This window comes from Cyrtonyx montezumae, unplaced genomic scaffold (assembly GCF_038088225.1).
Source record: "Cyrtonyx montezumae isolate F1298 unplaced genomic scaffold, pur_monq_1.0 scaffold_3, whole genome shotgun sequence".
NCBI lineage: Eukaryota > Metazoa > Chordata > Aves > Galliformes > Odontophoridae > Cyrtonyx > Cyrtonyx montezumae.
Genome location: NW_027072034.1, coordinates 116,419,907 through 116,434,364, shown reverse-complemented (window position 1 = coordinate 116,434,364; position 14,458 = coordinate 116,419,907). Strand labels below are relative to the sequence as shown.

The following is a 14,458-nucleotide window of genomic DNA, read 5'->3' as shown; positions in this document are numbered from 1 at the left end:
TGGCAGGAAGCCTTGCTATGTACTTCCTGCATTTAGGCATGACTGGGGCTATTTTCATTTAGGTATTGTGCTGCTTGCTTTACAGTTCATATAGAAAGAGCTTCTGCCAGCCTTGTTCTGGCTAACCATGGCTCAGCTCATAGCTCACGGTTCAGGTGATACGAAGTTGCCTGACATCCACCTGTCAATCAGGAATCAGGTGAATGGGAAAGAAGTGCTTCTAGAGCAGCGGTAGAGAGAAGGCTTTTTTTGTCATAACAAACACATCTTAAAGTTTTTGTGGTAAGCTGTAGCTAGCTCATTCAGAAGCATTAACATAGTGGGATGCCAACTATCTATGCATCAGCAGCTCTCATCATGAGAAACGCCCAACAGTTCAAGACTTTTGTTTATCTGCATGCACTAATATGCTCAGCCCTAATACCGTCTCACATCTTCTGCTGAGAGGAATTCAATGCTCAGCTTAGTCTTGAGATATGTAAAAGTTTCAGCTGTGCCTCTGAAGATTATCTGCAAGTAAAATGCTTTTCTCCAGCAAAAAGTCCAGACACCTCGATTACGTAGGTAACTAGTGTGTCCCCTGCAACTAAATACATCTAATGAAAGCAAGAGATGGTGCTCATTCTTTCATAGCAGTTATAACAGAATCATAAGGATGCTTCAAAGAAAGAGGACCGTCAAATAATCAGTGCAAGCACTGTATTTCACTCCCAGGCATAATAATCTTGAATGAGGTGAGTTGCTTTCTCATTCCCTCACTCCACGTATGCCTTTGTAGGCACAAACTTGAAGTACAGTAGTTACTGGTAAAGTCAATTGTTTAAGTACAAAACCTCAAAGCAACCCTTATTCTGATTCAGAACTTTGCTACTTGATTTTAAATGAGAAAATCAGTGAGTGACAGTAAGTACCTGTTCCTTCTCCACAAAGGTTTCATTTTTGCAGCTCTGTTGGTGTAGATTAGAAGTGGGGGCATAAAACCAGTGCTGCTAATAATTTAGGTGGTGAGTTAAGTACAAGAGACAGATTGCACAGGCTCATTAAATATCTGCTGTTGTAGAAGATTAATTAAAAAAAGCAGGTTTTATCCAACTCTGAGGCGAAAGATAAAAAGGTAGAAAGGGGAAGCCTCTCAACAGAGAACACTGGCGAAGATCTACCCTGAAGCAACTGTAATTGAATATTATCTGAAGTTGTTAGTTATAGCCAATCTTAATGTTACAGCCATCAGTGAATCTATCTAGTAAATTCACACTAGTACAGGAAAAGCTGACACCTGCTAAAACAGTAGGACAGAATTAAAATCCTTTAAAATATCCTTTCTGTCATTTTAGCCCTTAACTTCCATAGCACAGGAAGGACAGAATAATAGTCTGAATGCTCATCTACCCAACTACATGACTTCTAGAAATCACTTTTCTCATTTATGTCAAGACAAATATACTGTTTATTTGACCTACACATAATGATTACTAGTTCTGCTGCTACACCATTCTTGCAAATGCCTGGTCCAAGTATTCTATGAGATACTCTGGATAAACCTGCTGCTTCTCGAAGATGACAAAGATGGAAGGGTTTGAAGAGCTGTTCACACAGCTGTCGTAGAAGTTCTGGTTGTCCTTCAGGGGAGGGCGAACATAACTCGAACTGCCAACGGTGAACTCTCCCACCAACACCCGTGCCAGGAACATGGTCTTGGTGCACGAACCTTCCCTGCAGTAGGCATCAGAATATGATGCATCCCTTGCAAAATAACTTCCTGCAGAAAAGACATCAAGACGGAGTTGATAAGACACCAAAATTACAGAGAAGGAAAGAATACAGCGCAAAAGCAAATGTGTAACCAAAAGCCATGAAGCAGTTCATGAACTTTCCATTATGCTTTAGCTCCAAGTGATCATTGTGAAGGTCAGCAGTGCTGTTCACAACCAACCCAGATTGGCCCAGTGTCCCCTTCCTAGTTTGACACATCTGTAGTGACTACTGAGTATTTTGTAGCAAGCCTAAAATCAACGAAAGCTGAAAAACAACCTTTGCCATAGATTGTCCCATTAAGGCCACAGATCCTCCAGTCAAAGTTTTGATGACAGATGGCATCAATGTGTTTTTTACTGGTCCCATGAAATAAGAAACGTTCATCTGTCTTTCCACCATTGCTCTTCTGCATTTGCTCCTTCTGCCTGTAACAAGAAGTGGCATCTTTGTAGTTCCACAGCAGCCAGATAGATTCCAACTGTATTAGCACTCAGAGACCAACTCTGAAGATCTTTACATTAAGGCCAAAGCTTGAGTAAACAAGGTATTGTGTTCTCTAGCTGGCTACAAACATTCTTTCATTGTACACAAAAGCCTCCAGGTATTTAATGACTGAAAAGGTTTTGTTCCGTTCACTACCTGGTGGGTGTGGGGGAAGTGCCATTAATTTTTTGCTAAACATGGAAGTTCATGGCAAGGCTTTCCCTCAGTGAGCCTTGTGTTGAATTCTGAAAGTTGTTTCAGTTCTGAGCAGTTCAAACCAGTGTTTGTGGCAGACGGGGCTGACGTCCAGCCTCATGGCTTCAGTGGAAAGCAGCTGCCCTAGACTTGAGCCTGGAAGACATCAGAAACACTTGCTCCCATGGAGTTCATGTGAATGAATATTCTGAACTCCAAGTCTTGACTGATTTCTGGTTTTGCTGGTACCCCTTAATCGACACTGCTGATTCTGACTAGGTATTTCCAGGGGGGAGTGGAAATATTCTGAAATGCAGATGCTTTTCAAGACTGCCTGGCTACCCGTAGCATACAACTGATTGCAGAGACAACAAACTCCATGCATGCATGCCAGAGAGGTATTTTACACGTACCATTGATACAGTTCCCAGAGAGATGGGTTCTGAATTCTACAAATCCTTTTAATGTATGTTTTTGGCATTGTACGTTGGAACTCCCCTTTGACTTTGTTGTATTCTTCAGAAGAACTGTCAAGATCAATCAGCTGCATGGGAAGAGATTAAAACACTGCTCGCATCTTTTACTAAATCGCAACAAAGCCACTCTACCTAGTGGTAGTCCTCTCAAATCTTTAAAGTATTTTTCAAGAAAAAGAGATATGAGTGGCAAAAATACTCTTGGGAAAAAAGGCAGATTATAGATCCCTACTAAAAAGTGAACACAGGGAAGGGGAACTCCTGGGGGTTAAAATATCCAGCCTGCCTGCTCGAAGGATGTCATGTAATGGAGATGCATGCAACCCCTTTTACTATCTAGGCCAAGATACGTACATCTGCACCTGTTGAACAGTACCTAAGTACTCAGAAGTAATCAGTTCTGAGAATCACTAAATCATAAAGGTTGGAAAAGACCTCTAAGATCATCTAGTCCAACCAATCTCCTACCACCAATATTGTCTGCTAAACCATGTCCCTGGAAAATAAATAAAAAGGAACAGAGAATTTATGTTGCAGCAAATCAAAAAGTACCTCTAGAGCCACGCTCCTTCACTCTTTTTTTGTTTATGTTTCCCTACAGCCAACGAACACAAACAACTCTGCCTTACATTTTACAGATTGACTGTTTTCAAGCTTCACATCAGATCTTTTCTGTAGGTATAACATCTATCTTTGACTGAGATGGTGGTGGAAAGAGGCAGAAAGTCAGCAAAGGTAAAGCACATGGTTATTAGCTGGGTGTGTTACAGAGGTACAAAAGTTCACTGGAGTTACACTATCATCCTCATGCCAGCCTGAACTCTGCTGATTTCAGTGGTGCTCCATAGATGTACAGCTGCCTACTTACATAAACCTCAGGTCTTGACTCCCCTGAAGTTTAGAGGCATGATTTTATCTCAGATGCCTCAGGACATGTTGGACTTCTTTAAAACTAAGCACCTGGGGAATCAGTAAGTCTTGTTATTTGCCTTCAGGCAAATTAGCCAAGAGCTGGGATAAATACGTGGCTGTGAAAGCCAATGCTACCATGGTTATACTATCACTATTTGTTAGTTCAGACCTGGTTCCGGTTTCACCTCTTGGCCTGCCCAGTGTGACATCAGGCTCAAACTCTGAAATGCCTCTGCATTACTTATTCACAAAGCAGACATCTACCAAAGGCTCTGGATTTAACAAACCTGCATGCAAGAACAACAATGGAAAAATGAAACAAAAAGCTCCAGACCTTGAATCCCAGCTCAGGCAGAGCGGATTTGTCCCAGTGAGGTGGAATCCTCTTAAATTCTTCTGTATTCTTAAAGCCCCTGCATAGTACAAGACACTATGAAAAGACAATTAAAGCAAATCCTTACATTTTATGTACATACGTGTCATGGTTTGGCCAAACTTCTGTGACAAAGGGGTGAAAATACCCACAGGTCCACACCCAGGGAAAGGGAAAAGGTAGGGAGATGGGCCTGGATGAGAGAGAACAGTGGCAGCAAGCTAAAGGTCTTAGTTTCCTAAATACAGAAGTGGAATGTGAGATAATACAATATACTGCAATATGACTGAAACTGAAGCTAATAAATTGAATGCAAAAGAGAGAGTTTCCAACACCGAAGGCCTTACTCTAATGCTGTAGGCAAAGCAACCAGGGAGCAAAGAGGGGAAAGTCTTGTGACTCCCAGCCCGTTTTATCTTTCCCTCCAAACAGAAACAGAAAAATGAAATCTGGGAGCTGTAGTCCATTCTTCTCTTCTGAAACTAAAGAAGCAGAAGGATCAGCAATGCACAGAACTGCAGCATTAACTCTTTAGCTCTCAGTGCACTGCATGATGTTACGATGTGGAATACCAATACCTGGTACTAGCGTTTTTGCCAAGACAAGGGAGGAAATAGGCAACTTAACATACTCAGAAACATTTCAGAATGGTCTTTTCAGTTCAGTAGATGAAAATATTTTTCCATATTGTTAAGACTTACGGCAGGAAGCAAGATGCCAAACGAGCAAAGAATCTTGACATACAGTGAACTAAACATGAAACTAGTTTTCTTAGTTGTAAAGGGTTGAACTCGCACAAAACAGCCTCACTACCTACGAATGTATACACAGCTTTGCAATGTAAATGCATCCACTATAAGAGCAGACACAGCCCTCACATTTCAGTTAGTTAGAAAGTTTAGCTGCTGCTCCTTCTCGTGGTGTTTCCGTCAGCGTGCTGCAAGGGAACGCACTGAAAAAGCTGGTTGCTACATGGAGTGATAAAAAACTTATCCCTTTTCACACTTCCACCTTTTGATCCACTTGTGATGACTACTGCTTACCCCTCTGGTTGTTCTCACAATAATTATTTCTGAACTCGTACTGAGCTTTGAAAATACATCTCAGATGTCAGAAAAGGCACATACTCTTTACTGCTTCCATCGGCACCAGTTGCTCTAATAAAATAGCTCCCTGCTATAATAACACTGCGATATGCTGAATTGTCTTCTACACTTGCACACTTTCTGTGGGGAAGTCCAAAATTCCTTCACCCATGTTGCCTGGCCTTAGCTTGTCCGGGCTGGAAAACATCCTGGCTGAGTACTCCAACAAAGGTATGTCCACCTCTCAATTTCGTTTAAATCATTTTAACAGCTCTCTCTCACCTTATTAATACTGTTCTTCAAGACTCTGCAAACCATTCCCAACACACTATACCCATCACCTCAGAATGAGCAGTTGCAGTTTACCTTTCTCTTATATCTTTGATCTCTGATTGAGACACAAATTTGGGTCTTCTGCAAACCTTTCTCTCCGTTCTAAAGCGAAGATTTTTCTGAGTCATGGCTGGGGAAGAAAAAGAAAACAAACAGAATCTTGTGTTTTAACCTGGCAGCTAAGCACCACGCGGCCATTCATGTACTCCTGAGTGGGATGAGGGACAGAATCCCAAAATTGCAAGGCCTTGTGGGTTGAGATAAAGAGAGCTTAATAAGAAAGGGAAGAAAACAAGAATAAAAGCAGGTGATGCACAACACATGTGCTCACCACCCACCCACCCACTCTCAGCAAGTCCCCATAGCTCACAAAGGATTCCAGTTTCAATTTCACTCTTAGGTTTATTAGGAATGATAGGCTCTGACAGCTATGGAACTTTTGCCTTCATTGTTCTTTAAACTGATCTTAAGCAAAAAGAATCCCTTTAAAAAATAATAAAATCTACATTTGCTGCGTGGACTATATCTCCTCCTCCTCAATTCCTCCGTGTATTTGTAGATTTCAAACTCTGTAACTGACAGGTGTGGCAGGCCATTCATTTTAACTGACCACCACTAAAGACAAATCACAGCAAAGTGAACTCCAGAGTTATCCCAGGTCTGGGATCACCACATAGCTGTTATCATATCACCCTTGCAACTAAAAGGCAGTAGCAGCCAACAGAATCGAAGCCTCATCTTCAGGGAGAGAGTGAGAACATGCCACATCTTCCAGAAGCTTCCCAGATTTAGTGCTGGTACTAGTATCAAGGGCGATGTCAGTCTTTCACCTGCTAGTACACATTTTTAAAACTAGCACAAGAAACCCTTGAAAATGAAAGGTCTGGAGGAATAGGAAAGTCACTTTGCTGTATTAGCAGCTCTTATGAGTTATGAGAACTCTGATAGGAGCTCTGTCTCTATGTGCAACTGAGGGTCAAGGTTATGAGAGGGAAACCTGACCTCCTGTATTAACATAGTTTAAAAAAACAAATGACCTGAAAGAGAGGGAAAGAGAGAGAAATAAAATAAAAAAAACAGAATAGAACATACCTTCAAAATCCAGTTCATATTCATGCACTCCTGCTTTGAAGTTCAGCTTTGAAGAACTTCTGGCAGTGTAAGCTTTCTCCAGGTCATCACTGGTTACAGTGGCAGCTACTTGATTGTTACCCTGTCAGGCCAAAACCAGAAGAAGAAGATTCTCCTGGTCTGATAAATACCAGCAAGTTCAAAAACCAACAGGTGGCTGCAGACTGTACCAGACTTAATGCGTAGAATCATAGCATCCTTAGATATGGGAGGGGTTGCTTAAATGTCAGCTAGTTTAACTCCCCCTGCAATGAGCAGGGACATCCACAGCTAGGTCAGGACGGATGCCCAGGGCCTGATCCAGCCTTGCCATGAAAATCTCCAGGGACGGGGCATCCACTGCCTCTCTGGGCAACTTGTTCTAGTGTCTTGCTACCCTTCCTGTGAAAAGCTTTTTCCTTAAATCCAACCTAAATCCACCCTCCCTGAGATTGAAGCCATTTCCCTTGTCCCCTCGTTCCCTTGCTCTTCCCTTGACCACTGATGCAGCGACACCATCACAGAAGGCCACTAGGTTGGTCAAGCAGGATTTGCCCTTGGTGAAGCCATGCTGGTTGTATCAGCTCCCTGCCTGCCACGTGCCTTAGCATAGCTTCCACGAGGATCTGGTACATGATTTTTCCCGGCACAGAGGTGAGACTGACAGGTCGGTAGTTCCCAGGGTCATCTTTTTTCCCTTTCTAAAAATATCAGGTATGACGTTGCCTTTTTCCAGTCACCAGGAACTTCACCCAATTGCCATGACTTCAAATACCATTGAGAGTGGCTTGGCAACTACATCAGCCAGTTCCCTCAGGGCTGTGGGACACCTCTCATTGTGACCCACAGACTTGGGGATGTTCATGTTCCTCAGGTGGCCATGAACCTGATCTTCATTTACAGTGGGAGGGACATTGCTTCCTCAGTCCCCTCCTCCCAAACCAAACGTTTGAGGGCTGTGTGATGAGCAGTTATCAGAGAAGATCGAGGCAAAGAAGTTAAGTACCTCAGCCTTCTTGTCTGTTGTTACCAGCCTGCCTTCATCACTCCCTAGAGGGCGGATGCATGATAGTAGCTCAGGCAAAACCACTGTATGAAGGAGCTGAAAAGTGGGGAAACTGCCCCAGAGCAAAAGCAAGGAGTGTTACAAAGACAGAAGTTACATAGTTCAGAGCTTGCAGGGAGCACTACTACTGAGACTGCACATTCACCAGTCAGACCTTAACAAAGACATACAGAGTGCTACTGGAATCTCAGAAAGTTTTAGTTAGGAGCAGTGACAAGAACGTATTTAACGTGATCCTATCTGACATGACTCACTGAAGAACTATCTGTCAGTAGCAACCATGACTCAGCAGTGACTCATCCCATCTGAACTAGTCATAGGGAAAAACATCTCATTGTGATTTTAAAGACCACCTGTGAAGTGTATGGAGGGAGAGAGGGGGGTGACAAAAGAGAGGATATGAACACTTCCCAGTAATTCTGCACTCTTAGCACACAGCTGACATTCTCCCCATTTCTCCACACTTACTTTTTTTCCATACTCCCGCCACACACCAGATTCATCTTTCCAGTACCAGTTCCATTCTGTTGTAAGAATGAAGTGGGGTGGTTTGGTCACAGAGGAGGCTGTGGAAAGACGTCTGACTTTTCTTAACAAGGTCTGCATATCCACAAAAGAGATGTACGAGATGAAGCCATGCTCAGAAATAGGTCTAGCAGATCTGTTTAAAAAAAAACCAACAAAACAACTTTGTGAACTTTTATGTATAGATTCTGAAGCTCAACACAAATCTGCAAATGAATTCAGCATCACTCAAGAGCAGAATATGAACCTGTAGTTTCTGCAGCAATCTCCATTCTGACTTGTGCTTGTACACATTTTACATCTTCAGGTACCTGAAGTATTCTAGTTCCACAGCATGGGATAGGCAGAGGGGGAGGAAGGACAACCCTATGCTACCTCCACATCCTCCATATAAAAGAGTGAAAGAGAAGATTACTTCTAACCACAGGATCAAACTGTGTATTGGCAAACTCTAACCAAAGACAGTTTCTTGAAAGTACACGATACAATCATACATCTGGGTTTTCCACCCAGGACTAAGACTTCCTATGGTAGCAGCAGGAACTAGTTATTCAATGTTTTAGAGTGAGAAATACTTCAGTCTATGGATCAGACCCATAAAAATCACGATGGTAGGGTGACCTGCAGACATGTATCTGCAGTGCTTCTTGCTCACTCCTCCTCCCTGTCCCTGCAGGACAGAAGGAAGAAAACAGAAAGGGCAAAAACAAGAAAACTCAGAGATGAAGGTGAAGTCAGCCTATGAAGTGAAGGAAAAAGGGAGACTGAATAAATAAGCAATAATTTAAAAATGAAATCAAGGCAAAACGCTGAAGAACTCCCTCAGGCAGAGCATGCTCAGTGAGTTTCTGAACAGCAGCCACCTTACAAACCAAAAACTCAAACTCTCTTTGCTTAGCTGAGGTTCTATTGCTGAGCATGACATTATATGGCATGGAATATCCCTTCAGCCAGTTCATATCAGATTGCCCAGATTCCTGCCCACCCACAGCTACACATCTGTGGAGGCGGGGAGAATGAGACCAGGTTGGAAACAAAGAGAAAACCTTGACTCTTAGCAATCACTGTTCAGCAACAGCTACAGTACTGGCCTGTTATCAACAGTGTTTTGGTTACAAATCCAAAACACAGCCCTGTATGAGTTGCTAGAAATAAATTTTTAACTCCACCCCAGTCAGATCAAGAATGGTAACCCAATGGCCCTATAGAGATCCAAGCTCTATAAACCACAATGGGTCAGACCTCAAGCAACAGCATATGAATAAAGTGAGGTCAGCAGAATACCAAACTCAATAGGACTGCAGCAATTTATAGCCACTAAGGGCCCAGTCCATTATTGCACATCCAGAGGGTAAGCTCCCTTGGTTATTAAATCTTTTAAGTGTTTATACCTGACGTTATTGGGGTCACAATATTCTTTCTCTATTTCTTCCATATTCTCCAAGTCCTTCCAGGTACTACCATCAGAGATCTGCCATCTGTATGGCAAGTGAAAATGAGTTCTGATACAACTGTCTATAAAAGTGGGGGAAAAAAAAAAAGAGATGCATTATTTTTACAGACTGTGAAGAAGACTCCAACATTTCAGGCACACGCACCTAGCTGGTGAAAGTATCAAATGCATGGAATGTATTCAGCTATGGAATCATTGCAAGCAGTAGTACTGTTTTTTTCATCATGATCAAGCAACACAATTTTTGAGCATAGGCAAGAGCTCAGTTTCTGCATGCACTAGATGCTCATGTAAGTCTATTATATAGATTAACAGCATAGATCCGAATACGTAAGATTAACCACTTAGTCCCATGGTGGTACTGCTGAAAAAAATAGCCCACTCAGAATAGCCACTCAGAAATCATTCCAAGAGTGAGAATGCAATCATTCCTCGAGAGCAATGAATGAAGAACTAATCACCAGTACACATAAGCACAAATTACACACTAGCTTTCACTGTAGAGCAGCTGGCAGCATAATAACACAGGAAGTCAAGAAGACATTTTGTATAAGATGTGCAATACCTCATAGAGGTACCACAGGTCAAGAACACCAAGGATAAAGATGACTAAAGGACATTCCAACAAAAGTGGCATTTTTCCTGGGCAAGTCAGAAGGTTTTCAAAGGGATACAGAGCTCAGACAGATGGAATGGAAGAATGCTAGAAGAAACGAGGGAGAAAACAGATTTCAGAGTAACTTTTGCAGTTATTTGCAAACAGAAAAGACCCCTACCATACAGTCCCATACAGCAGACCCTTAGGTGAACCCAGCTGAAGCAGCCAATTTCAAACATAGGCTAATACTAGACATTCGAAAGCAAAACTAAACAACTCATATGTATGTTGAACTTTCATACCAGCATTCAATACTGCAACACGATTTAATTAAAGATAAGCATAATCTTCCCTTTCCTGTGAAAGATGTCTATCACTTTCTCCAAAAAGGAAAAGAGACTGAGCTTGCTACAGTCACAACCTACCTTTAAAGATACAATTTGTGTACAGATTATACAAACAGATTTGTTCTCCTTCATTGGTGGTAGATGTGGACTCCTGGCTGGAGCTTAGTTTTCTTCCTAGAGAGAAGAAATTATAAACATTATTAGTAATCTGGTTTCAATGTACTCTGGTTTCAACAGGTTCTCTTAGAAAGGCAGCTATGAGAAAATGCCTAGAAACAGAGGGTTTATTTACAAGAGTTGCTCTGAAAATAATGGCTTCCATTTTAGGATGTTGGCCCATGACATTAGAGGTGGATGCTGGTAATATGACAGTAGAAGTTGAACCTTCCCATCGATATCCCATTACATTTTGTTGTCATGTAACAGATGGCAGCAGAGGGGCACTCTGTACAATGGTGTCTGATATGGAAGTGTGTATGAAGCAAAGGTGTGTTACTGAATTCCTCCATGCAGAAAAAATGGCAGCCATCGACTCAACATTCATCAATGCTCGTTGAACACTTCTGGAGACCAAACAGTGAACGTGAGCTGGCTATGCAGTAGCAAAAGCAGTGTGAAAAACAACCCACTTTCTGGACAGCCATGCAGATTTTCACGAGCATGGCATGTAGGATCATCACTGGTGAAAACACACAGCTACTGGTGGTGACTGCCGAGAAACTGTCATCTGTAGCTGAGTTTGCTCTACCAAACAGTGTTATTGTGCTCTTTGTCGGTGTTTCCATCAAAATAATTAGGAAGCATTACTTTCAGAGCAATACATATATAATATGTTCAGCTTTGGAAAGACACTTCATCAATTACACACCCATAATGCCTTGAAATCCACTTTGTTTCCATTTAAGACGTCTCTGCCAACGATAGAAGTCCACTCCAAAAGAGACATCAGGACATGAAATTTGATTTTCTCCTCCTCAATGGCATCTGTGTGACTATAGTGACTTCAGCAATCCTCTGATGTTTTCAAAAGACACTACAATCTATTTACCTTTGTACTGTGAAGACTTGTTATCTTCTGTGTCATGCTTGCTTCCCTTGCCATCTTGTATAGCATACATATTTCTGTAAATGGAGGGCAGTTTCTGTATAACATCTGAGCTCATTCCCTGTCTCTCCAGTTTCTCATAACATTCTGACTTAGAGAAGTCATGGCATCGCTTGCAGGTGCTGCCAAACCGGCACTGTCCCCGCAAAAAGTACTGGCAAACGTGCAGTTTGGTGCAGGTCTTTTTAAAGGTACAAGATCCATAAGGTCCATCACCTTTGTTGTAATACAAGCAGACCTTGGGTGGGGAAAAAAAGAAAAAGAAAATTGAAAGATTCAAGTAGAATATGCTCATATAGACTGTTTGAACTCAAGCTTCATTTTTAAATTTGCATTTAGAAGATGTACAGGTTTTTTTCCTCTTCTTTTCCCTGTTATTGCCCAGAAATATCTTGCAACACACAGTAGTCACGTCAGAGACATCCTCAAGCAAATGGCATTCTGTTCTAAATCACTAACATGTAGAGCACGGGATTTTACTGCGTTGCTACCATAACTCTTTGGTTTTCTAGTTTCAGAATAGCAAACTTCCTCAATGTGAATTTGATGGCAAGAAGAAATAGGTCTGGCTGACAGGGAGTTAATTTTCTTCACAGTAACCCATACACTGCTGCGTTTTGAGTGTGAAGTCAAAATGCTGATAACATACCATGGCCAAAGCTTTATCTTTACTCCACAGGCTGGAGCAGGCGAGACTGCAGACAGGACAAAGCTGAGCTAAGCTGGCCGAAGAGACAGTCCATATCATGTAACGTTATGCCCAGCAATAAGATCTGAGGGACTGGAGGATGCCCTCTTTCAAGTTAGACACTGCTTAGAGACCAGCGGGGCATAGGTCTGCTTGTGAGTGGCGGTGTCTTTGCAATACTTAACTTCTTTCCCTCTTTCCACCACTTTTTAAACTATCTTTATCTTATTTTCTCGTTTTTCTTCTTCCATTTTCCCTCAGCCATTCTGCTGGGGCACAGGAGTGAGCAAGCAGCTGCACGCGTGCTACCAGCCAGGGTCAACCTACCCACGTGGAAGAACAAAGGTTGCAGATTTCATGCATTAGATTTGGATTATGGTAACCAAATTGATACCCAAAGCTTCCAGCTAGCACCACGCCTCTTCCACTTTGTGACGGTCACTCAAAAGGGTGCAAAGAACAGTCACATTGCGCTCACCTCTGGTAGGAGGGTAGGGTCATTTTGGAGCAGAAGCTGGCGGAGTTCATCGTTGCTAAAAGTGTCGAGCCCATGCTGACTGAGGACAGAGTGATTGTGGGGAGAGTTGAAGTCGTGAATAAACTTGCATTCCTTCCTACAAAGCCGAACGCAAAATGAAGATAACACATTAGCACAGTTCAGTACCCCGCCTATATCAGCACGCCAAGTTCGCCAGTCCCAGAAAAATCTGTAGCGCTCCTCTGTCACGTAACTACGCGATGACACGACTGCCCCGAGGATATCCGCCCCGCTACTTCTCATTCACCGCCCTCGCAGCGTTACTGCAGCCCGACGGCATATCCGCCCCGCGGCCCACACCTGTGCACGGGACAACAGCAAATAAGGAAGCAAACGCCCTCAGCCAACCAAACCGACACAGCCCAGGGCGTACTGGGGCAGGCCAGGGCCCTACGAGGAAGCGACGGCGAGGCGGAAAGGAAGCGGCGGAGGCAGAACAGATCCCTCACGACCTCTGCCGCCCCTCCGCTTCGAGGAGAGAAAAACAACGAGTGCTGAAAGTAGCTTCGCCGCGCGGAAGCAACGCAGCCTCTCCCCACCGAGGAGGGCACGGCCGAGCCCCGACGCGGGGCTCCCGTCTCGCCCCTCCGATTCCAGGCCCGAAAGCCGTCGCTCCCCCCGCAGATCACCTGGCCTGCTGGTTGCGGCAGACGCCCTTCAGGTGGTACTTGCAGAGGTGCAGCCGCCCGCAGCCCCCCCAGCAGCCCGCGCCGTGCTCCGGGCACAGCCGCAGCGCGCTGGTGGCCACCACCAGCACCGACTCCGCCGCCGCTCCCGCTCCGTCGCGCGTCCGAACCAGCGTGAAGCGCTGCGGATCCTGCAGCGCCGCAGTCAGCTGCTCCGCCGTGGGCCGGCCCGGCAGCCGCCGCAGCAGTTCGTCCAGCTCCAGGCTGCCGCCGCCGGCACACAGCGCCCGCAGCGCCTGGGTGGGCAGCGCCATGACCAGGCTGCCTTCTCCCGGTGGGCCGGCCCCGGAAGCGACTCCGGCTCCGTCGCTCCCTCGCCTCCCGGACGAGGAAACGAAAGCGAAAACGCCGCCTGGGCGGCCGAGCGAGCAGGAAGGGGCGGGCTGTGGAGCGGCCGCGGCCGTGCTGGCGGGAGGGGAACCGAGGGGTGACGTCATTGCGCCGCTGCCGCCCTAGGGGGTACTGTGCTTGCCGAGCAGCCGTCGCGGGGCTGAGGGTATCACAGCGCGGCTTTGGTCGTGTCATAGAAGTGTAAACTAGCCCCGGTTGGAGACAGAAGGATCGTGGAATCCAGCACCTGGCTCCACTTAGGACCATGTAAAAATCGGACTGCATGGTTGAGAACACTGTCCAGGCAATTCTTGAACCCCAGCAAGCTTCGGTCTAGGGAGCCTGCTTTGGCAGGGGGATTGGGCTAGATGATCTTTAGAGGTCCCTTCCAACCCCTACA

The 14,458-nt window shown here is 44.4% G+C and overlaps 1 protein-coding gene across 1 annotated transcript; it reads right to left on the bottom strand.

Annotated features, from left to right (window-relative positions):
• Positions 1-542: 542 nt before the first annotated feature.
• On the bottom strand, positions 543-14,029 carry LOC136052795 (protein mono-ADP-ribosyltransferase PARP12-like). The gene is made up of 12 exons (XM_065743178.1): positions 13,672-14,029; positions 12,983-13,118; positions 11,760-12,054; positions 10,790-10,885; positions 9,705-9,828; positions 8,257-8,449; positions 6,705-6,825; positions 5,646-5,742; positions 4,156-4,234; positions 2,847-2,977; positions 2,032-2,180; positions 543-1,759 (listed from the first exon to the last, which is right to left on the bottom strand). Exons 1-12 carry the CDS (start codon positions 13,980-13,982, stop codon positions 1,485-1,487), a joined length of 2,007 nt encoding a protein of 668 aa, XP_065599250.1. The 5' UTR covers positions 13,983-14,029; the 3' UTR covers positions 543-1,484.
• Positions 14,030-14,458: the final 429 nt, after the last annotated feature.

Excerpts from the sequence above, each read along its gene's own strand:
- LOC136052795 (XM_065743178.1), bottom strand. The coding sequence starts at position 13,982 with ATGGCGCTGCCCACCCAGGCGCTGCGGGCGCTGTGTGCCGGCGGCGGC. Across the intron at positions 10,886-11,759 it reads CAAGTCTTCACAGTACAAAG|GAAGAAAACTAAGCTCCAGC; the intron begins GTAAATAGATTG and ends TCTTCTCTCTAG. Across the intron at positions 6,826-8,256 it reads GGCGGGAGTATGGAAAAAAA|GGTAACAATCAAGTAGCTGC; the intron begins GTAAGTGTGGAG and ends TTGGCCTGACAG.